This window comes from Papio anubis, chromosome 4, assembly GCF_008728515.1.
Source record: "Papio anubis isolate 15944 chromosome 4, Panubis1.0, whole genome shotgun sequence".
NCBI lineage: Eukaryota > Metazoa > Chordata > Mammalia > Primates > Cercopithecidae > Papio > Papio anubis.
Window position 1 is genome coordinate 22,981,148 of NC_044979.1, and position 24,337 is coordinate 23,005,484.

General features: G+C 38.6%; 1 protein-coding gene across 3 annotated transcripts in view; it reads right to left on the reverse strand.

The window, feature by feature from the left end:
* NUP205 (nucleoporin 205) overlaps positions 1–24,337 on the reverse strand; it is a 92,463-nt gene that overhangs the window by 9,527 nt on the left and 58,599 nt on the right. For 2 of the 3 annotated variants that reach the window (XM_031665139.1, XM_021936304.2), the window contains exons 26-38: positions 23,868–24,025; positions 23,432–23,512; positions 22,507–22,698; positions 21,473–21,740; positions 21,275–21,373; positions 17,912–18,060; positions 15,498–15,689; positions 14,488–14,609; positions 12,820–12,958; positions 10,192–10,318; positions 5,330–5,406; positions 2,904–3,032; positions 2,278–2,404 (exon numbers count right to left, since the gene is read on the reverse strand). In XM_031665139.1, coding sequence (XP_031520999.1) covers positions 2,278–2,404; positions 2,904–3,032; positions 5,330–5,406; positions 10,192–10,318; positions 12,820–12,958; positions 14,488–14,609; positions 15,498–15,689; positions 17,912–18,060; positions 21,275–21,373; positions 21,473–21,740; positions 22,507–22,698; positions 23,432–23,512; positions 23,868–24,025 — 1,860 coding nt within the window. Of the gene's footprint in view, positions 1–2,277; positions 2,405–2,903; positions 3,033–5,329; positions 5,424–10,191; positions 10,319–12,819; positions 12,959–14,487; positions 14,610–15,497; positions 15,690–17,911; positions 18,061–21,274; positions 21,374–21,472; positions 21,741–22,506; positions 22,699–23,431; positions 23,513–23,867; positions 24,026–24,337 lie in introns of those variants that run through there. The other variant, XR_004183117.1, reaches the window with a different exon arrangement.

The window sequence follows — 24,337 nt, forward strand, 5'->3', positions numbered from 1 at the left end:
AGATTCTACAGGTCAGTACTCTTCTCCCCCATCCATGGCATAAAACGAAAAAGCCTAGACATAATACAAACAAAAGCAGACACTGGTAGAAGGCAGAACTTTTGTGACAAAAATCAGAATAGTAGATGCCTGGACTAGGGTCGAAGGAAACAATCAAATGCCATCAAAGGCAAGAAGAAATCTTTAAGGAACAGGGAATTGTTCTGTATTTTGGTTATGGTGATGGTTACCCAACTTTATATAATTACCAAAAAGCATTCAAACTGTATACCTAAAATGGGTGAATTTTGTTGTACATAAATTACAACAACAACAAATTTAATACTACCAGCTAGGACATTTTTTTTTTTTTTTTTTTTTTTGAGACGGAGTCTTGCTCTGTCACCCAGGCTGGAGTGCAGTGGTCGGATCTCAGCTCACTGCAAGCTCCTCCTCTCGGGTTCACGCCATTCTCCTGCCTCAGCCTCCCAAGTAGCTGGGACTACAGGCACCCACCACTTCGCCCGGCTAGTTTTTTGTATTTTTTAGTAGAGACGGGGTTTCACCGTATTAGCCAGGATGGTCTCGATCTCCTGACCTCATGATCCGCCCGTCTCGGCCTCCCAAAGTGCTGGGATTACAGGCTTGAGCCACCGCGCCCGGCCCCAGCTAGGACATTTTATAATAGAGTTTGTCTAACAAAGTTCTTAACATAATTTATATAGGATAAGGTTGAATGTTGCTAAACTAATACATTTTTCTTTAAGTTTTGGGATACACGTGCAGAACGTGTAGGTTTGTTACATAGGTATACGTGTGCCATGGTGGTCTGCTGCACCTATCAACCTGTCATCTAGGTTTTAAGCCAAACATGCATTAAGTATTTGTCCTAAAGCTCTCCCTCCCCTTGCTGCCTATCCCCTGACAAGCATCGTTGTGTGATGTTCCCCTCCCTGTGTCCATGTGTTCTCATTGTTCAACTTCCACTTATGAGTGAGAACGTGTGGTGTTTGGTTTTCTGTTCCAGTGTTAGTTTGCTGAGAATGATGGCTTCCAGCCTCATCCATGTCCCTGCAAAGGACATGAACTCATTCTTGTTTATGGCTGCATAGTATTCCATGTTGTATATGTGCCACAATTTCTTTATCCAGTCTATCACTGATGGACATCTGGGTTGGTTCCAAGTCTTTGCTATTGTAAACAGTGCTGCAATAAACATGTATGCATGTGTCTTTACAGTAGAATGATTTACAACCCTTTGGGTTAAACTAATTTTTTTTTTTTTTTTTTTTTTTTTTGAGATGAAATCTCACTCTGTAGATCAGGCTGCAGTGCAGTGGTGTGATCTCAGCTCACTACAACCTCCGCCTCCTGGGTTCAAGCAATTCTCCTGCCTCATCCTCCAGAGTACCTGGGATTACAGGCACGCCACTGCACCTGGCTAATTTTTTGTATTTTTAGTAGAAACGGGGTTTCACCATGTTGGCCAGGCTGGTCTTGAACTCCTGCCCTCAGGTAATCTGCCTGCCTCAGCCTCCCAAAGTGCTAGGATTACAGGCGTGAGCAACTGCACACCCGGCCACTAATATATTTTTCATAATGTCATTTTATACTATTATTCTACTAAACACATATATTTTGTGATTAAGTAATTTTCAGGGATAATAAGATCTTGAAGAAAATGAAAATGTGACAAAATTTTTCTCACAGATCACAAAGACTTCCTGAAATCACCAACAGTCAATTCCATTATCCCCACTAAGATACTAATGGGGTTTTTCTTCTGAGTGTTCCATAGGATAACAGCTTTACCCATTATCCTGCCCCATATTCAAATATTCCCTACTGAGTCATTAAAGAATCACAGGATAAGTTGGCCTAATTAGTATCTAAATTATATTTTGTTATGTTATAGAAATTTGGAGCTATAATAAAAAACCCAGTTTAGACACTAAATTCAGCTTAACATGATTTAACATATAAAACTGTTTGTTGTATTTTCATCTTTTTCACCCAGCCGACTTACTCCCCAATTTAGATCCTTTGAGCCCTCAAGTGCTATTCAAAACATGGTTCCTCTAGATTAACTCTCGGTAAATCTTGAATTTCTCTGTTCTCTCCAGTCTTATACATAAGTCTAATAATAATACCTCCTGCTCAACTTTAAAACTTGTTTAAACTGTTTCCCATTAATGACACTTAAAGAAAATACTGCATCTTAATGGAGCCAAGCTGGAGAGCTATGTCATAACCATAGCAACTTAGTTCCTTCAGTACGGAATGAAAAACTAAGCTCACCTTGCCGCGGTCCATCTCTGTTAACTGTTTCTGAAAGGCTAGGAGTGAAGAGACACACAGCATGCTGGAAGGTAGGAGAACTCTGTAACATGAGTGACTGGCAATATTCCATTACATTGGCACAAATCTATAATCAAAAACCAGCAGTAACAAAAATGTTAGACCCTGAAATGCCTTAATTAGCATGAAAATCGAGATTTGAAGAAGAAAAGGTTATAAATCAATCTGTAAAATGACTCACATCTGTTTTTTCTTTTTTTTTGAGATGGAGTCTCCCTCTGTTGCCCAGGGGCTGGAGTGCAGTGGCATGATCTTGGCTCACTACAACCTCCGCCTCTCGGGTTCAAGCAATTCTGCCGCCTCAGCCACCCCGAGTAGCTGGGACCACAGGCGCATGCCACCACGCCCAGCTAAATTTTTTTTGTATTTTTAGTACACACAAGGTTTCACCATGTTGGCCAGGATGGTCTTGAACTCTTGACCTCAGGTGATCCGCCTGCCTCAGCCTCCCAAAGTGCTGGGATCATAGGCGTGAGCCACCGCACCGGTCCCGCATCTGTTATTTTTATCAACATTTTCTAAAAACATAAAAACCTTAGAGAAGTCACATGGTTCTTGCCCCTTACCTGCTGCATAGCCAGTTCAATCTCATCTTTCTTGCTTACTTTATCTCCCTCCACATTATCGTCTTGAAATTTAAACTGACGCAGTCTGTCAGAGCCACCAAAGCGACTTAGTAGTCCTAAGCACTGGCGCTAAGAAAGAAAAATATATCTTGTTGATATGTAGTTAAATGTATTTAAAATTAGTAACCTCTCTTTCTTGAGGGATAAAGGAAAAACTCAGTGAAGAATGGAATCATTCCTTAAAGCATCTAATATCTTACTTAAAACTGAGCCAACTAAAAGTAGCATTATTAAAATTCAACTTTGTGCAAAGGTATTTGATTGGTAGCTAACAGATGAAAAGAGTACCATCTTTTTTAAAGCAATAAATCCCAGTATCATCTAAATGTTTGCCAAATAACTTTCTGCATTATATCAAAGTATGTGTTAATTCTTTGGAAGATACTCATTAAATGAAAAACAAGTTTATAAAAAAAGAGAAGCAAAATGAGAGGGCAGTTACAAGATGGACATGTCTGTGATAATTTTGTCTACCAAGGCACAAATCTAAAAGCTATTGTTCCTGTGGTTGCTCCCAGGGACTTCGTAAAGGGGTTACAAACACACAGATCATCTTGGAAGATAAATGCAAATGTCCCAGCTTCAAATGTTAATACTTCTCACCTGAGAATACAGTATTTCCCATGGTTCTCAAAGAGAAAGGACAAGCTTTTCAATACTGGCAGTATATCTAGAGGTTAGCTGATGGCTTTGAAATTAGAGACATGGGTTCCAATAACAGGTACAACGTTCTGCTCTGTGACCTGGAATAAGTTACTTAATTTCTCACGCCTATATGTTTACATTTCTAAAGTGGTAATAACAATTCCTATCTTATAAGATGGCTGTCAGGATTCCCTGACACATGGTATTTTATTTAAAGTGCTTAGCACAATGTTCTGCACATAATAAATGTATTTTAAATGAAACGTGTATTTTAAAAATTGGTAATACCATATACAGATTTAGATGTATAGAGAGCTATACACATATATAATACACAATGTCTTATTATTTTATTTATTTATTTTTGAGACAGTCCCTTGCTCTGTTGCCCAGGCTGAAGTGCAATGGTATGATCTCAGCTCACTGCAACCTCTGCCTCCTGGGTTCAAGCAATTCTTGAGCCTCAGCCCCGCAAGTAGCTGCTACTACAGGCATGCACCACCACCCACGGCTAATTTTTGTATTTTTAATAGAGATGGAGTTTAGCCATGTTCTCCAGGCTGGTCTCAAACTCCTGGCCTCAAGCGATCCACCCACCTCGGCCTCCCAAAATGCTGGGATTACAGGAGCGAGTCATCCCAACCAGCCGCAGTAAGTTTGGATAAGGCAGAACATATTAATGAGACTATAATATAAACTTATTTTGCCAAAATAGTTATATCTATGTTTAACATTTATAAATGTGTGTTTGCCGCTTCTCTTACAGATAAAATAGATGCACTCAAACATTTCCAAAGGTCACCTTATGAAAGATCCATCAAAAAGGTGTCTTCCGCCATACCAATGAAAGATGACTTAAAAAACCCAAAGTATTTGGGTTTTGTTGGTGAGAGTCCAATCTTTTCTGGAATGCTGTTTGACAATTATGATGTCAAAATGTACTATGTGTATACCCTCGGTCCCAGTGATACCATGTGCTATTTACTCCAGAGGAAAATATGCACACAAAAATGCTAACATTAGCATTTTTCTTTTGAAATCTTGAAAAACACTCCGTGAAAAAAGGACTAGTTAAGAAAATTGTTGTATCCAAAACAATGGGATATAAATGCTAGTACATAAATATTAAATATAATTACTCTGCAGTCAATAAAAAGTAAAGATGCTCAGATCAAACCAGGCCAACAGGCTCCCAGAAAGACTGATAAAATATCTAATTGACAAACTAATATGTTAGAACATATTGAGAGGAGATTACAAGATCTTGTAAAGAGTTTGGGGATAAATTAGTAATAAGTACATAAAAACCAAGTAAATAAAAAAGAAAACTCTAGGGCAAACAGTCTGCTTATGGCTTATTCACAAATGACATTTACACAGTCATAACAATGTAACACTTAACATTAATGTAACCAAAACTATGATGTAACTATATTGAGTTTCAGGGGGTGTTACAGGAAATGTATACATTGTATGATGGAAAAAAAGGAGTAAAAACATCTAAATTCTCATATCCTCCCCATCCCCCAACAATGGAAAGTCAACAGATGATTACTAAAATTAGAAAATCAAGAAGCAGCAATATAAGCGTATTATTTAGAAATACCAAAGAACCAAAACAGTTGAAAGGGGTTTCCCAAATCTAGGGGGCACGATGGGGAGGATGGTATATTTTGTAACGTGTCTTACAACTGCTATTTAAAGAAATAAGAATCAGTTACCTGGAATCTTCCAATATGTCCCTGTAGCTCCATTAGAGATCCTTCATTTACATCAACGTCAAGTTCACTTAATATCCCTATAAAATGTAGAATGCTTTACAACATACTATAGCAAACAAAAACATTAAAAACTAGGAAGAGAGGTTCTAATATCTGACATTCTTCTTGTGCATGAACAGATATTTTTGCCATAAAAAAGTTTCAAGAACTATGACTTTATAAAGACTGTAAGGAACTGTAAGTACCTGTTGAGAACTATGATTTTACAAAGATGGTTAAGTAAGTATATTAATAACAGCACCGGTACATGTGCATTCACACCCAATCTAAAATGCAGAGTGAATTGATCTTAAAAGGCATTTTTAGTTTTCAAGAAAAATCTAATGTTTTTATAATGATAAAAGTAATTTTCTAAATTACTTTCTTATAAAATGCATTTCTTTTTAACCCCTCTAAATATATACAATTTGCTTTTTCTTTTCCCCTAGGCAAAGTACAATTTAAAAAGAACACAAAAACATTTCCATTCAACGTCTTAGTTTGGACCCATTACAAAACTCCTAAATCGAAATGACCCACCTCTAATAGCACCATAGCCTCTCCTGATTTCTAATGAGCCTGCAAGTGACCCTAACATGTCATTCTCCCCATCAGTTTGTTTCCTTGTTCCATCACTAATCGTGCTGAGGAATACCCACCTAAACCTATCCTAGCCATCAAACTTCCTATGTGTTTTCAGATTCCTTTAATTCACTTCATCCTCACTTCCAAGCATAGACTCCACAGCACAAACCAAGAACCTGATCCTTCTCTCCTCATAATGACAAGTCCTCCTCTTTTTAGATTAGCTCAGCCCTCAACACAAACTGACAGAAAATCCTATCATCTGGTACATGCGGGTTCGTTATACCTCCACACCTGTGCCTTACTGCTTCCCGAGAGCCTATCCTGTCCCACCTTCAACTCCTCTGAGAGTCTCCTCCCAGAATTGCTTTCTCTTCTAACATACTAACATCTACCCTGCCACAGAAGAGTTTTCCTATTTGAAAATAGGCTCAACTCTTTCTTGCACTCCAAAACCAAACAAAACCAAACCAAATCAAGCAAAAACTTGGTTAGTATCAATTTTTTGAAAGTTTTTCTTTAGTTGCTGCTTGTATTCATAATTCTTATGCCCTCCTTTGCCATCTGAACTCCTTGAAACCTGGATTTTTCACCTAACACTATCATGAAACTAAGACTTTTTCCTCTTTGTCCTCAAACTTGCTGAACTGTGCACCAGGTATTGCTGTTTCAAAGTTCACTTTTCCCTGAATGTCAACTGCTGCCTCAATTTAAAAGGACTTCCAATTCTCAGATTCTGTAAGATCTTTCTGTTAAATGCCATCTAACTATTCTATGTATATCAATCACTCTCAACTCCAAAATACTTTTCAGAGTATCTGTGAGCCAGCTGGGCATGGTGGCTCACATCTGCACTTTGGGAGGCTGAGGTGGGAGGGTTGCCTGAGTCCAGGAGTTTGAAATCAGCATGGACAACATAGTGAGGCCTCGTCTTTATTTGAAAAAATAAAATTAAATATATATATATATCTATGAGTCACAGAAACAAAATTAATCTGCTGATAAGATTTGTGGAGGTACAACATACACAGTGGTGGGCTAGGCAGCATGGCAGATACAAAGTTACAAACAGAACTGCAATCTAAGCGAGCATTTAAGACAAATGTGCATAAATTATAGTATATTATAGGATAATACAGGGCTGAACTGTATACAACAGGGTTGATAAGAGTATAACTTGTTTAAAAGTGTTTTCAAAAATTTGGAAGGATATTTGGCATTATTTTTAACAAAAATGTTAAGCACATATATTTCTGACAAGTACTGCCAGGAATTTATCAAATCTATCAGTTCAAATGGACAAAAATGGGGTTGGGTGCAGTGGCTCACGCCTGTAATCCCAACACTTTGGAAAACTGAGGCAGGATTGCTTGAGGCCAGGAATTCGAGACCAGCCTGGGCAACACAGCGAGACCCTGTCTCAACAACAACAAAAAATTAAAAATTAAAAAAGTAATAAAAACAAATGTACAAAAATATATATGAATGCATATGTAAATACATAGCTAAATAGTAAGTACACACACACACATATACACAAAGTTATTAAATGCCACACCGTTTAAAATTTTAAGAAGCTTGGAAATAGTCAACATGTCAGAGAATCTGATTAATAAACAAAGGACTAGCTATGCGTGGTGGTGTGTGCTGTATTCTCAGCTACTTGGGAGGCTGAGGCAGGAGGATCATTTGAGCTCAGGAGTTCCAGCTATGATCGTGCCACTGCACTCCAGCCCGGGTGACAGAGTAAGACCCAGTCTCTAAAACAAACAAATAGGCCAGGCATAGTGACTCATGCCTATAATCCCAGCACTTTGGGAGACTGAGGTGGGAGGATTGCTTGAGGCCAGGAGTTCGAGAACACCTAGGCAACACAGCAAGACCCTGTCTCTACAAAAAATAAAAAATTAGCTTGGTGTGACAGCATGTGCCTATATTCCTGCTTACTTGAGAGGCTGAGGTGGAAGGATCACTTGAGCCAGGTAGGTCGAGGCTGCAGTGAGCCAAGATTGCAGCTTTGCACTCCAGCCTGGGTGACAAGAGTGAGACCCTGTCCCCCTAAAAATAAAAACAAACACAAACAAAACAAGTGTCTGCTTAACTTTTCCACAACTGGAAAACTAGGCAGTCAATTAAAAAGAATGGGCAGGAGCTAAATGTGCTGATGAGAAAAAATCTCATGGAGACCCTGCAATTTACAGAAGTACATTGACAGTAATTAGTTAATTCCTGGAAAAAATCAAAGGAAAAACCATTAGGAGTTCCACCCCACAACACTACAGGACCTTAGTAGAGGCAAGAAGGCTGGCCTGACTTGGTATTATCTTAGGACACTGGAATGAACTGGTGAACGAAGCACACCACAGGCTGGGTGGAATGGACCCTGGGATCTCCTTGGAAGAAGCACAGGCTCCAAGTAACTCAGCCCGCACTGTACTCAGCTCTGGCCAACTCTCAATTTCTCTCAACCCAGAGGGCTCAGCCACCGAGACAGCCCAGACAAAAAAAATATTGGGGATTATAGGGTGGATTCAGAGGTTGCCTCAGATGTCTCCAAAGCAACATAAAAATGGAGGTAATATAGCCTAGTAGTTACATATATAGATTCAAAAGACGTACTACCTGGGAAACTCTATACTATCCAGTGTTATCTGTGTGACTTTGGACAAGTTAACCTTCCTGTGCTTCAGGCCCCTCAGCTGTAAAACATGGAAAATGACAGTTCTACCTCATAAGACTGCTGTGTCTTCCAATCAGTTAACATGTCAAGTATTTAAAACAGTACCTGGCACATACATGCTTAATAAATGTCAGCTACTATCATTTATATTACATATTCTAAGCAAAAGAAAATCATAATCGGCGGTCCTGTCATTAAAGAACAAAGACAACCTTTAGACATTCTTAAACATTAGAGAATTTCGGGAATATGAGACAGCATGCTTTTTCTTGAGGGAATGAACCTCAGTACAAATTAAAAATACCAAGAGATAAATCAAAAGAAAGAATTCGTGAATGGTGACGCCATGGTGGGGAACACAACTGTTTTGCAGTGAATCCATGTAAACATACAACTAAAACTAAGTAGCTGAGGATATTATGGTTGCATAACAGATGTAAATGTTACAAAACCTGACAAGGTTAAAATGATATAAGTAAACATCATCTGAGGGTGGAAGAGGAAGTGTAAAAGAAGTCATCATTTCATCTTTCCCATCAGGGAGTTAACTGATTCTAAAATTTACATGTAGTAAAGGAATTATAAGGTGGGGGAAGTAACCAAAATATCTTAATAATGTTTCATAATTTTTTTTCCTTACGGTGATCTTTTAAAAGGTGACATACTCTAGTAGTAAAGAAACATTTGTCTGGAATTTGGCAATTCCTTTCATTTCTCTTCAATTAGATTTTTGTCTGTTAAATTAATATAAAATTCACATGTATACATATATAACAAACCTGCACGTTGTGCACATGCACCCTAGAACTTAAAGTATAATTAAAAATAAATAAATAAATAAATTCATGTAAAATTAAATATTTGTTTTTTAAAACAGCATGTAAAAGGTCATCCTATTCTCATTAGTTGCCTCTGTATGTCTCTGTTGCTTTCTCTCTCTCCCCTTCTCTCTCTCCCTTTCTCAAAGTACATAAAGCGATGTTTGAAAATGTATCAAATGTCAACATTTGGTAATTTCTAGGTGGTGAGATTTTGAGTGTTTGTTAGTTATCTCCTTTTGAATGTTTTTATAATGAGCATGTATCTTAAAAAAAAAAAAAAAAAGAGACATCTTGCTCTGTTGCCCAGACTGAAGTGCAGCAGCATAATCTTGGCTCACTGCAGTCTCGAACTTCCCAGCTCAAATAATCCTCCTACCACAACCTCCCAAGTAGCCAGGACCACAGGTGAATGCCCTCAATACCCAGCTAATTTTTTTAAATTTTTTTGTAGAGACAGGGTCTCTCTATGTTGCCCAGGCTGGTCTTGAACCCTTGGTCTCAAGCAATCCTCCTGCCTCAGCCTTCCAAAGTGATGAGATCACAGGTATGAGCCACCACACCCAGCCAAGCATGTATCATTTTATAAATATAAACTTATTACATAAATAAAGGCTCTGTTAGCAGTACTAGTTTCAAATAAGTCATATATAGCTGCAAAGTAACAAAAAACCTCATTTTATTAATTTATGGCAGTCAGTAAAGAATTATTCAAAGTCCTTTCAACATAATCAACTCACCAGGAAGTGCTGCTTTACTTATAATTCCTGTCAGCAGAGCCAATTCCTGCAAAGACCCAGCACTAACATCCTGACAGCGCAGAATTGCTTGTATGGTATCAGAATGTGAAATAAGAAACTGCAATACCTAAGCCATTGAAAAGGAAGAGGAACAGAAAAAACGGATGTAGAAGTAGAAAATTATATTATAAATGCATAATTCATCTTATAAATAATGTTGAAGGAAATAATTCAATAAGTGACGAAGAATAACAGATAAGCAACTGTTTTCTGTACTTACATATTTATTTCTTCAGGAAGTAAACATTTAAAATTCACAAGACTAAAAGGATTATTTTAAAGTTTGTAAGTTAACACATCTGGAGACTACTGTAGAAGAATATAACGCAGAACTACTGTATGAAAACTATTATCTGACCACTATTTTCTTTCTTTTATTGTTTTGCCAAATGAACTAGAGTAAGAATTTAAAATAGGCCGGGCGCGGTGGCTCAAGCCTGTAATCCCAGCACTTTGGGAGGCCGAGACGGGCGGATCACGAGGTCAGGAGATCGAGACCATCCTGGCTAACAGGGTGAAACCCCGTCTCTATTAAGAAATACAAAAAACTAGCCGGGCGAGGTGGCGGGCGCCTGTAGTCCCAGCTACTCGGGAGGCTGAGGCCGGAGAATGCCGTGAACCTGGGAGGCGGAGCTTGCAGTGAGCTGAGATCCGGCCACTGCACTCCAGCCTGGGTGACAGAGCGAGACTCCGTCTCAAAAAAAAAAAAAAAAAAAAAAAAAAAAAAGAATTTAAAATAAGTGGGTATAAAAATGACTACTGAATTCGAGAAGCTGCTCTATGAAAGCATAACTAGCATGACATGGGGAAATCACATAAAAGCCTTTGTCTAATTCTCCTTTTTTAAAAAAAATTCACTTTTATTATTATATAATAGAGATAGGGGCTGGACATGGTGGCTCACGCCTGTAATCCCAGCACTGAAGGAGGCCAAGGCAGGTGGATCACTTGAGGTCAGGAGTTTGAGACCAGCCTGGCCAACATGGTGAAATGCCATCTCTACTAAAAATACAAAAATTAGCCATGTGTAGTGGTGCACACCTGTAATTCCAGCTACTCAGGAAGCTGAGGCACGAAAATCACTTGAACCTGGGAGGTGGACGTTGCAGTAAGCTGGGATCATGCCACTGCATTCCAGCCTGGGTGACGAAGTGAGACTCTGACTCGGGCGGGGGCGGGGGGGGAAGAGAGACAGAGAGATAGGGTCTCACTATGTTGCCCAGGCTGGGCTCAAACTCCTGGCTAAAGTGATCCTCCCACCTTGGCTTCCCAAAGTGTTAGGATTATAGGCATAAGCCACCGCACCTGGTCATAACTCTCCTTTCGATGCGGTTAAAAAAAGGAGATGTAAATCCTGACCTCCAAACTCTACCCTTCCATTTTGGCATTTTATAGTGTATACTCATGGAGTCCTCTTTCAGTATTTTCACTTAGGAATATCTCAACTAGCTTACAAACATGTTAAAGGCAGAGTATATGCCCAAACAAGCCAAGGATGTGAATCACTCAGAATTGTGATCATTTTTGTCTTTTAATAAAGATTCCTAGCCTAAGCTTATAATGGCTGGTCACAGAACTCAGTCATCTGTGCTTTTCTAAGAGGCTCCTCAGGTGATTCTGCTTCAGTCAATACAAGATTGGTGTTAGGGAACCAATGTCTTATATCATAATGTCCCACTTCTACTAAAAAATCTTAATCTCAATCTAGGAGAAGACAGGCAAAGTCTCTTGAGTTTTAAAAAGTATTAACTTGAAGACCACATAGGCCCAAAAGAAGTAGGAAGTCAACCCAGATTGATGTGGTATAAAATAAGGTGCCACTTTAGAACAGCAGCATCTACCTTGGTGAGATGGCCTAAGGCCTAATGGTAGAGAAAGCACAAAAAATGACCAGAAATCAAAGTGTTTTAGGACACAGTTCCAAAATATAATAAAGCAATACAATAAAACATCGTGGATTCATAATGATAAGCCTAATTAATCAATGAAAGGCTAAATTACATATAAAATTAATTTTTAAAAAAATGTGCGTTGGAACATTAGAGTGTTTCACTGAAAAGCAATCAAAATAAAACTAATTTCTGGTGTTTAAAAACATTTTGATAGCAAAATCACTCATTTAAATTATTTCATTCTCTATCACATATAAATGCAGTATTATCATCTATCAGTTTGCCAAAGTGCCGGGATTACAGGCGTGAGCCACCATGCCTGGCCTGCAAGGCCTAGCATAGCCCTCTCTCAATAAATATCTGGTTAAATTACATTTTAGAAGCCAGCTTATTCCTGTCACAATAACTGCTTTCTTTTACAGAAGAACAAATTTCAAATCTCTTGTTTTCTGTCTCATGATTCTATTAATTAGCTACAGTGTTTCATTCAAACAAAAGTATAAAAATGGGCCAATGTAGTTAAAAACAAAGTACAGAGGCCTTTTTTCTCTACCCTGCTCTGCCACAAGCATTAGGACTAAAGTAAATTCACTTAAGCGTTCTACGTGTAAGGTTTCTGTACTTACAAAATGAGGATTTTGCTCTAGACAATATCTAAACAAAGGGTTCACCTTACCTGCCCTGCTGCCTGCAAGTGCTGGGCCATACTAGATGTGAGGATGACCTGGCACAGCTGGAGAGCTGGGAGGAGAATCTGGCGGTAGCGATCCACTGGGGTAGGGATGAACACTGGAGGGTCTCTCATGCCAAACATGCTTGATTTATTTCAACCAAACAAGGAGAAAACATTCCAAGAATTAAGGTATGCTCTCGGCAATTCCTTAACATTGATATGGCAAATAAATCACAGCCAACTGATTAAGATGTGAAGCTACTAGTGAGTACTCTGCATCCCACATATACATCCTTGGTCCAAAGAAAGAAGTGTCTTCCTAAACTCATAGCTTAGTTAGTAAAAACAGTTATTTGAATTCTGAAAAATCTTATCAAGGAAAACCTATGTAATTTGACAACACAATCTTGAAACTTCCCAAACATTTTTATTCTTCTCTAAATGCTCCCTTGGGCCATATAGGCTGTCAGTAAGAAACAGATTTAAAAAGTTACTTTCCCTAAAATTCCCTCTCCTCTACCCAAGCCAAAAATCCACTATGCTGCCCGTTGTATAGGGTGAGTACCACTTATCCAAAATGCTTGGTACCAGCAGTATTGCAGATTTTTTTGGATTTTGAAATATTTGCATTATATATACTTACTGGTTGAGCATCCCCAATCTGAAAATCCAAAATCCAAATTGCTCCAATGGGCATTTCTTTTGAGTACCATATTGGCACTCAGAAAAGTTTGGGATTTAGAAGCACTGCAGATTTCAGATTTTCAGATTAGAGAAACTCAATCTGTATAAAAATAAAACAAGATTTAAGAGTTAAAATGAGACTGTAAAATCACTTCACCTTTAAGAGTAGGTCTCAGAACACTGTATTAATAAGCTAATATTTATTGTAAATGTTTACATTTAAATTTTTAGAGCAAAAAAATGGCTGCCTATTGAGCGGGAATGAAAGTAGAATATGAAAATAAAGTAAGAGAGAGGCTTTGTACAGACAAGTGATAATAACCTGCCATGAACTAATTAACTTTACCTAAGGTGAAAGTAATAACTCTCATGTTGGAAACTTTAGACAGCAATACTAAAATAAATGTTTTTCCCCTGGAGGTAAAATAGTTCTGTAGTTAAGCCTTAAACATTCAAATATTCAAGTTGGTAACAGATACTTTTAAAACAATTACTAAACTCAAACTAAGTATTATTTACTTCTAGGAAGGTATGCTGACTGCCTCACAATGCTGCAGTCATGTAAACAAAAAAGAAAATCAAATCAAATTTTCCACATTCAAACTGAACTAAGAAATCAGCTGAAAAGCTCAAAACTTGAAAACAATTCCATTTGAAGCTTTTGAATTAGCAAGCAGTAAGCAAAATATTGAAATAAGAAAAAATATACATAAAACCTAAAATCCTATTCAAATCATCCAGAACAGGAAAGCCGTAAAAAATTAAAATTTAATTACAACTCTTTAAAAATTCTCTCCCACCCCTACCTACTTTTTCCCTAGTAGCAACTTCCATTTATTAGTAAATGACAGGGGCACAGTATGAACACAAAACCCCACATTAAGATGAAAGAGAATTGTTAAGTGGCAAAATTATGTTTGGAATTTTTTTTTCCCTTAATAATCCTTTACTGGGAGCTTAACCAAATTAATCCATATAGACACTTACCTCTGTGGGTCCGTTTCTGGGCGCATGTCATAGACTTGGCATTGAGCTAGTCTCACAATCACCCCTGATCTTAGCAGCTCTAATGCACCCTGCTGTATCTTTGCCACTCTTGTGAGAAATGCCTAAGGAGTTACGAGAGAAAAAATCATCAGTGCTGAAATCACGTCCAAGGGCCTCAGAGAAAAGTGAAACACTTTCATGGCACATTTCTCGTCCTTAGTTATCACTGAAGAGAAATCTGGGCTGGTGACCAGGTTACATTATACCACTTTCTTCCTAGGATTTTCATGAGGACTCAGTGTTCAACATATCTAAAGTACCCCACAGACAGTAGCTTCCAGGACTCAAGTATTCATTTATAGTGCGGGTTCTGTTATTACCATGTGCGCCCATGGAGGGCAAGGAATTTTGTCTGTTTTGCTAACAGCTATGTCTCTAGTACCTAGTGCCATGCCTGCCATTTTGCAGGTATTTAATAAATACCTGTTAAATAAATGAAGGAGGGAAAAGGAGTAAATGAAGAATCTTAAACTTCAGTGCTTCTATTATTGTAACATTTGTGATCCTTTTAACCAGGAGGAAACAGAAATTAAAACAGATTTGCAGGCAAAGAAACAATGAATTATATACTATATTAAAAATGCTGTGTTTAGAATAGAACCAGCATATCTACATGGAAATTTTCAATCAGCAACGACTACAGTCTGAATTGTATTGTGAGAGGACAATTTTGCTCTGTCCTCATGGAGCACTGGCTGTCATACTGCCATCATGAGCAACCTGAATGAGTGAGGGAAGCAGCAGTTCCATTATCCAGCTGTCCCTTGGAGGAGCATTTCACCCATCTTTTGCACACTAGGAAGATTCCTAAGTTTAAAACTCCTTTAAAAAAGGATTCCAGCTTATGATAGAGATATTCAAAATGAATGCCACATTCATTTTCTTCAATACATCTATAGCCAAGAGAAAATGACTTCTTGATCTAACACCACATGTCTAGAAGGCCTTACCATTTTAGATTCATAAGTATAAAGTGCTTTTAAAAGGGGAGGCTGTGGCATGAGTAAGCTCTGCAAAGTACGGTCATCTTCTACCAAGCTGTCTACGAGGACCTTCAAGTAGCCACTGTTAGAAAGATACAAAAGCCACTGCTGCTGTTTATCTACGGAGACAATCCGATCAAGTAGAGCCAGGGCCAGCATCTGAAGGAAGAATAAATTAAAGTCCAAAACAAGTAGATGCTACCAAAATCAACAACAGTAACTGACTTTATCTGGAAATATGAAGACTTTTTTTCATAAAGAGAATGTTGCTTGCAATAAAATTTCCTTTTTACTTTACTTTTCTTTTTTTTTTTGAGAAGTTGAAAACTATGGGTCCAGAATCTCAATTTATCAATAAAGGAAAGCAGTCAGGTAAACATTTATTTCCAAAACAAAACCTAACACGTTAAAATAGTGGCATTAGATATATTTTAGTGGAGTGTAACATTGTTGGCGAGAGAAAAGAAATTTTTTTAACAGCTGTTTTTTCTCATTGTGAAGTTTTATAATGTTTATTACAGAAAACACAGAAAAGCAGTAACTAGGCTGGGTGCCATGGCTCACCCCTGTAATCCCAACACTTTGGGAGGCAGAGGCAGGCGGAACACTCGAGGTCAGGAGTCCCAGACAAGCCTAGCCATTAAAAAAATTAGGCTGGGCGCAGTGGCTCACACCTGTAATCCCAGCACTCTGGGAGGCCGAGGCGGGTGGATCACGAGGTCAGGAGTTCAAGACTAACCTGGCCAAGATGGTGAAACCCCGTCTCTACTGAAAATACGAAAAAAAATTAGCTGGGCATGGTGGCAGGTTTCTGTAATCTCAGCTACTCAGGAGGCTGAGGCAAAGAATTGCTTGAATCTGGGCGGTAGAGGTTGCAGTGGCCAAGATCATGCCACTGCACTCCACCCTGGGCGACAGAGCGAGTCTCTATCTCAAAAAAAAAAAAAAAAAAAAAAGATTAGCCCGGCATGGTGGTGCATGCCTGTAGTAACAGCTACTCGGGAGGCTGAGGCAGGAGAATCACTTGAACCTGGGAGGTGGAGGTTGCAATGAGCCAAGATCACACCACTGCACTCCAGCCTGGGCGACAGAGCAAGACTCTGTCTCAAAAAAAAAAAAAAAGAAAAAGAAAAAGAAAAGTAATAACTACACAATCTGGTAAATGCAGTTCATCCATTTTGGTCTGTTTCCTACCAGCATTTTTTCTATGCATACAAATATTTTTAAATTTTTAAAACATAATTAAAAGGTGGCCGGGAGTGATGGCTCACGCCTGTAATCCCAGCACTCTGGGAGGCCGAGGCGCGCAGATCACGAGGTCAGAAGATCAAGACCATCCTGGCTAACACGGTGAAACCCTGTCTCTACTAAACACAAAAAACTAGCCAGGCATAGTGGCAGGCGCCTATAGTCCCAGCTACTTGGGAGGCTGAGACAGGAGAATGGTGTGAACCCGGCAGCTGGAGCTTGCAGTGAACCAAGATTGCGCCAGTGTACTCCAGCCTGGGCAACAGAGTGAGACTCCGTCTCAAAAAACAAAAAAAAAATAACTAAAAGCTTATGACAGTTTATTTTTTAAAATCCTATTTCCTATGGTCTTCAAAAACATGATTTAATTGCTACATAACGTTGCTACATAATTTTCCATTAAGAAGTTATCTTCTCACTGCATCATTACCAATGTGCCACAATACTGCATAAGAAATATAAATGCTCCACAAAGCAATTAGGCAGACAAAGATATATTTGGTACAAGGCAATTTATTCAGTATTCTCTTAACCAAAGATCTTTATTAAGCAGCATTTCTGTTGTTTCTACCAGTCAACCTCAAAATTAGCAAGAAGATAATTCTGAAAGGCAATTCTGAATTAAGATACTAACAAAATAAAACACAACATACGAATAAATAAAATAGAAGTCCCAAATTATAGCAAATAAGAAAATACACTATATTATAAAAAAAATTCTTAATATGCAACATATATTATTAGAAGTTGAATCAATTTATTTTATTTTATTTTTTGCAGCAGGATCTCACTTTGTAGGCCAGGCTGGAGTACAGTGGCTTGATCACAGCTCACTGCAAGCAACTTCTGCCTCCTGGGCTCATGCAATTCTTCCACCTCAGCCTCCCAAGTAACTGGGACTGCAGGTGCATGCCACCATGGCTGGTTAATTTTTTGTATTTTTTGTAGAGATGGGGTTTCACCACGTTGCCCAGGCTAGTCTCAAACTCCTAGACTCAAGCTATCTGCCCACCTCGGCCTTCAAAAGCACTGAGATTACAGGCATGAGGCACCACAACGAGTCGTGAATAAGTTTATACTTTAGTAAGTCAAAATACTTATTCAATTACAATACTAAATAAGAGTCGCTTTACCCTTCCAATCTCATGACCATCACAAGCATCTCGACAGACCACTTCCATGAGGGCGGCGCCATAACTTTCAATAATGGCTATGTTTTCTCGCTGTAATTTGCTAAATACATCTTCAGGGGCTGTCAGTCTTTCCCACATGGTTTTCTTGGCTAAAAGGATTAAAACAGAAAAAAACACTCCAGTGGAAAGCCGTGTAATAACTGAGTAATTATACCTCACACGCTAGATGTGAGCTGAGAGAAGGGGAAAAAAAACCACACAGCAACAAGATCCTTCCATTACTGCTTGTACACAAAGGCCCACTGACCAATGGGTCCAAGCAGGTTAACTCTAATAACACAATGCACCTATTTCATGCATAGCTCGTACCACTAAGATAACAATTGTACCAGGAAAAGGATAAACCATTCTTAAAGAGATCAAAATGAATTACAAGACTCCATGAGAACCAACGTCCTGTATTTATCCTGCTAATCAATCTTTTTTTCTTCTTCTTCTTCTTTTTTGAGATGGAGTCTCGCTCTGTCGCCAAGCTGGAGTGTACTGGCTCAATCTCGGCTCACTGCAGCCTCCACCTCCTGGGTTCAAGCAATTCTCCTGCCTCAGCCTCCCAAGTAGCTAGGACTACAGGCGCACACCACCATGCCCAGCTAATTTTTGTATTTTGAGTAGAGATGTGGTTTCACCATGTTGGCCAGGATGGTCTCAATCTCCTGACCTCATGATCCCCCCACCTTGGCCTCCCAAAGTTACAGGTGTGAGCCACTGTGCCCGGCCGCTAATCAACCTTTTATCTTTTGAGATCTTTGAAAACTGTCAGGCATGGTGGCTCACACCTATAGTCCTAGCACTTTGGGAGGCCGAGGCAGGCAGATCACTTGAGGTCAGGAGTTCAAAACCAGCCTGGCCAACATGGTGAAACTCTGTTTCTACTAAAAATACAAAAAATTAGTGGGGCGTGGTGGTGCACACATGTAATCCCAGCTACTGGGGAGGCTGAGGCAGGAGAATCACTTGAACCCAGGAGGTGGAGGTTGCAGTGAGCTAAGATCACGCCACTGCACTCCAGCTTGGGCTACAGAGTGAGCCTCTGCCTCAAAAAAAAAAAAAAGAAAGAAAATTTAGCTAGAAAGGATCCGATACAATGTAGACAAAAATCTGCCTCCAAAAAAATCAGGTATTTTTATTCTTTTTTAAGTTGAAATACTTATTAAAAATAAAAGCATACCCATTATAAAGGTAATTTAAATATAAATTTAAATATACAATGATTATGAACAGTATGATCATACATTTTATGTAAGACTCATAAATACACTCTTAAGAGTCTTTAAAAAGGTTCACAAATACATTAAAGAAAGCAATAATTTGTATTTGAAACTAATCTCGGCCGGGCATGGTGGCTCAAGCCTGTAATCCCAGCACTTTGGGAGGCCGAGACAGGCGGATCACGAGGTCAGGAGATCGAGACCATCCTGGCTAACACGGTGAAACCCCGTCTCTACTAAAAATACAAACAAAAATAAGCCGGGCGAGGTGGCGGGCGCCTGTAGTCCCAGCTGCTCGGGAGGCTGAGGCAGGAGAGTTGCGCAAACCCGGGAGGTGGAGCTTGCAGTGAGCGGAGATCTGGCCACTGCACTCCAGCCTGGGCAACAGAGCCAGACTCCGTCTCAAAAAAAAAAAAAAAAAAGAAACTAATCTCATTTTTCCAACTACTACATAGCAGCAGTTTTTAAACTGGCATCTCAATGACTTCTTATAAAATGCCTATTGTAGAGCCCCACCTAGTGGTTAAGTGGTGACTTGGCCAATTCAACCAAATGGAATGTTAAAACACACACACACACACACAAAAGAACAATGTGGGAGGTGCTGAGAGTGGAGAAATCCCATCACTATCTCTTTTCTTAAAAGAAGCTTGTGTTTGCTTAAAAAAACTTCTCTGAACTATTCTGTCATTTTTCCTCACCTTACAAATATTCTCATGCATTATTTATGTGGGTGCTACATGCCTATAAATCTACCATTTGGCTATTACTACCTTCTCAGGTACTATGTATGGCATAAGACACAACCACCATAAGAATAATGAGATCAACTGAACCTTAAGTACACAGTGGTTTTTAACAGTCTATACAAAATAACACTCACAAAGGTGAAGAGTGCAAAGAAAGTCCATTATCAGAAGGTGCTCTGACAACTTAACAAATAGCAGAATAACTCTGAATGACTTGATCGAACATCAAATGTCTATAAAGTATATAAAGCATTATATACTGATCTGTTGAACACTTAATAACATTTTCATGTCTTAAGATTAGTCTCAATTAAAAATGCTAACTATATTTAGAAAGCAGCCATTTAGCAATATTTTAAATATGCCTAACTTCTGACCAAGAAATTCCACTTTTTGCAATTTATCCAAAGAAAACCTCACTAGTACAAAAAAATACATGTATACTATTGATGAGTTTATACTGGAGAAGGTCATTCGTTTGCATCTATTAAAATAAAAGTACATACTTTTTCACATGGAAATTCTACCATTAAGCAGCATCCTTTCTGAAAAATATAGGCATATAAAAAAATTGATGTAGCATTTTTGTAATAAAAATTTAGAAACAATTGAAATGCCTATGAATAAGGAAAATGGCTAAATAAGTGTTTCATCCATATCATGGAATAACAAAGACTTTTGTGGCTTTTTTTTTTTTTTTTTTTTTGAGATGGAGTTTCACTCTTCTTGCCCAGGCTGGAGTGCAGTGGCATGATCTGGGCAACCTCCGCCTCCTGGGTTCAAGCGATTCTCCTGCTTCAGCCTCCCGAGTAGCTGGGATTACAGATGCCAGCCACCGTGGCCGCTAATTTTTTGATTTTTAGTAGAGATGGGGCTTCATGATGTTGGCCAAGCTGGTCTCGAACTCCTGACCTCAGGTGATCCACCGGCCTCGGTCTCCCAAAGTGCTAGGATTACAGGCGTGAGCCACCACGCCAGGAAGAGATATTTTAAAAGAATCAACTAGATATGTACTCTGATGTAGCACAAAGGAAAGAAAGACATTGGGCCATTCTATGTAGAGCATACTGCTCAGTGGGACTTGAGGCAAGTGAGGGAGTTACAGAAGTATATAAACCTAAAGTATTATTTGAAGGTTTTTTTAAAAGCAGTATTCAAGTATTACTTCATAATTCTTAAAAACTAAACATTCTCTCTCAACTTTTGAGTAAATGCTTTAAAAAATGACACCAACACTCATTTATTACAGTTGTGATTAGTCAAAAGATGGAGAAGTGATTTTTTTTTTTCAGTTTAAAGTAACCATCTCCCAATCCAGAAAAGATTAGGAATTGATCTCATTCTACCTGCTTCTAAGGTGTCTGGCTCATCAGGTCTCTGGGCAATCTGTAAGTAATAAAGCAGAGAGCCATACAAGTGAGTCCTCACTCGCTGGAATCCACCACCTAGGGAGATTAGGAAGATGTCAAATGAAAATCTTTTCTCAATTAAAGTTAAAACAAATATAATGGATAGAATTTATAGAAATTTTAGATGAAAAAAACCTGTCTTCAAAATGAAGTCTAACAGTTTCTTCAATATGATGTAAAGTGAAGAATCTCCAATAGAAGCAAAACCCACTAATGGGTTCTCTTCTGGAGGAGGTGAGGTGAAGGAACTATCAAGCATAAAAGCGTAATGGGCATCTGCTGGTCCCAAGACTGATGTTTGCTTCTGTTCGGTGAGGACGGCCTGGCTCAGGTGAGCAGTCAGTGTGAACACTGCCCCGGCGACTACAGGCATTAACTCCTGCGCTGCTTCATCATCCAGTATCTTAAAGAACAAGGGCAAATTAGAGTGAGAATCCTGCTTTCAGCTATAATCATTAACAAGTTTCACAGCTTTTTTTTTTTTTTTTTAACTTAGGGTCCCACTCTGTCACCCAGGCTGGAGTGCAGTAGCATAATCTCAGCTCACTTCAGCCTTGACCTCCTGGGCTCAGGTGGTCTTCCCACCTCAGGAGATTGGTCTCAAACTCCTGGGCTCAAGCGATCCTCCCACCTTGGCCTCTCAAAGTTCTGGGATTACAGGCATGAATCACTGCATACAGCCCATTAACAAGTTTTATATATATTTAGCTTGTCAACTATGATAACAATATAAGAATGGAAAACAGAAATTAGTCAAAAAAAAAAAAAAAAGAAAAGAAAGAAAAAAATCTAATATATACAGAGAAATTTAAATATGATGCTAGGTAATGGGTGTTCTTAACAAGAAGGGATTCCTATCAGAATTCCCTAAGGAGGTTTTCTTTTTGAAATTCACATAAATGGTCTCACCATTACATTCAGTAGGTCTGGGGTGGGCTCTGTCCATGTGAACTTTTACAAAGCTCCCTAGATAATTCAGACACACACTCTGGTTGACAGTCACTACTTTACAGAATTAATCCCTTTCTCAAGGAAAGTCTTAATGTTGGTATTGTGCAATTCTATTTTATTCCTAATCAAAAATGGAAAACAATTGGGGTGCCAAAATTTATTCATTTAAATGATACATATTTGTTCAGCAGTATAAAGTAATTTAGGAAGTATGTCACCTTATCATGCACGTCTTGTAAAATATCACGAATAATCAGTTGTCGATCCTCTGCCTGAATGAGGTCCTGGGGACAAGCTGTCAGTATAATTTCTACCAGTTGCCTCCACGACTCCAGAGCGTGACGTTTTGCATGAAGACACTGCAGCAATTTATTTCTTCCTACCACATACTGAAGTACAGTGCTGATTTCCTAAAGCCACAGGAATGGAATCACAAGGTTAAACAGGCAAATAAGATCAGTTATCTGTCAGTTACTCAGAAAATATCTATTTGGAAACCTACTACATGCATGCCAGGAAGCAGATATCTTTTCATATTATTTCAGTAGCCAGGGCTATAAAAAATACTAATATATAAGGTGTGTATGTGCGTGTGTGTATGTGCATGAAAGGTAGGGGACAGAGGTGGCATAGATAAATTTGTATTTTTTGACACTATCTTCTTTCTCCTTGTACCTATCTACTTATACTTGCTTACTCTAGAGCACTAGAATTATCTAAACTCCAAGTTCAATGGCATGTTTCCCTGACATCTCTTTTATTTCTTTGCCTCTTGCTTTGGCCTGGCCAGCTAGGTCTCCATGCATGTGGTTCTTTCCACCTGACCTCTTACCTATAACTTTCCACTTGTGATGACAAATGACCCTCCTTTCTCACTGACGGGGACCAAGTGAGGTATAATACAAAATATGGTCAGGCTGCAAATCCTTAACTAGTCTAGCAGAAAAGGTGTTATTTATTTCGGCATACCAGATAGTTCAGCTTATAAAAGTTATAAAATCAAAAGTGAAAGACTAGCTAAATGTTTAATTTTTAGGTAGCTTACTAATTAGCAAACTACACGTTAATATACTATTTTAGTCTTTTCACCAGCAACCTAAGTAGTTAAAAGGTTGAAACGAACACATACTCAATAGAGCTTACCTCCATGAGTAGAGGTCTCTGTCCTATGGCTGCCATACCCTGAAGGGCATTTACTTCAGCTACAAGAACCCTATGAAGAAGCTGGATAATTAGGAAAAGAAAGAAAAATAAGACATTTCAGACACTGGTAGAACAATAACACCTAGCAATTATCATAAACTGCCCTAAAGGCAAAGGCGTCAGATACCTTTATATATAATCTAACAAGAGCAACGTCCACTTTCCAGACCAAAATATTAAGTATCCCTTTTCAAGAAATTAGTGTGATACATTAAGATTTATTTCAGGGATATTTTACAAAAACCACAGTCCTTCCTATAAACTAGTAAACCAATGTCTCTATCAGAAAGAAAACCTGTATGGTTCTATTTGTTTCTGATGACTTAAGGTCTGAGCCACTTGACACTGCAGATATGTACTTTAAAGCAACCCTCACCTTGACATTGCAGACTGTCTGTCCCCGTAAATTCTTGTGTTCACAGTTAGCAATAACTTGTTCAATCTGGGTCCGATCAAAAAAATCCAACTGCAAAGGCTCAGGGATCTCCTGACTGAAGTCAATCGAGTCAAGAATATTTAGAATTTTTCGACGTACTAGAAATAACAAAAAGTAATTTGATTTTACTTGGGACATCGAAAAGAAGGGCAAACCATCATATTCAGTTGATTTTCAAAGAAGTGCTATTTTCAGAAACAGCATAAAATAGTCAAGAAACTGAAAACTGTATTGGAATCTAAATTTGATTTTATTTCTGATACATCCATTAACAAAAATATTTTCTTTCCTGTTGTATAATCCTTTTATAAAAAAATTTTCAGGTGGCAAATAATCCTTTATATAGCTTTTCTATACCAGTTCAGAGTTTGCAGGCACAGGCATAATAATCCTTTGAAGTTTTAAGCAAT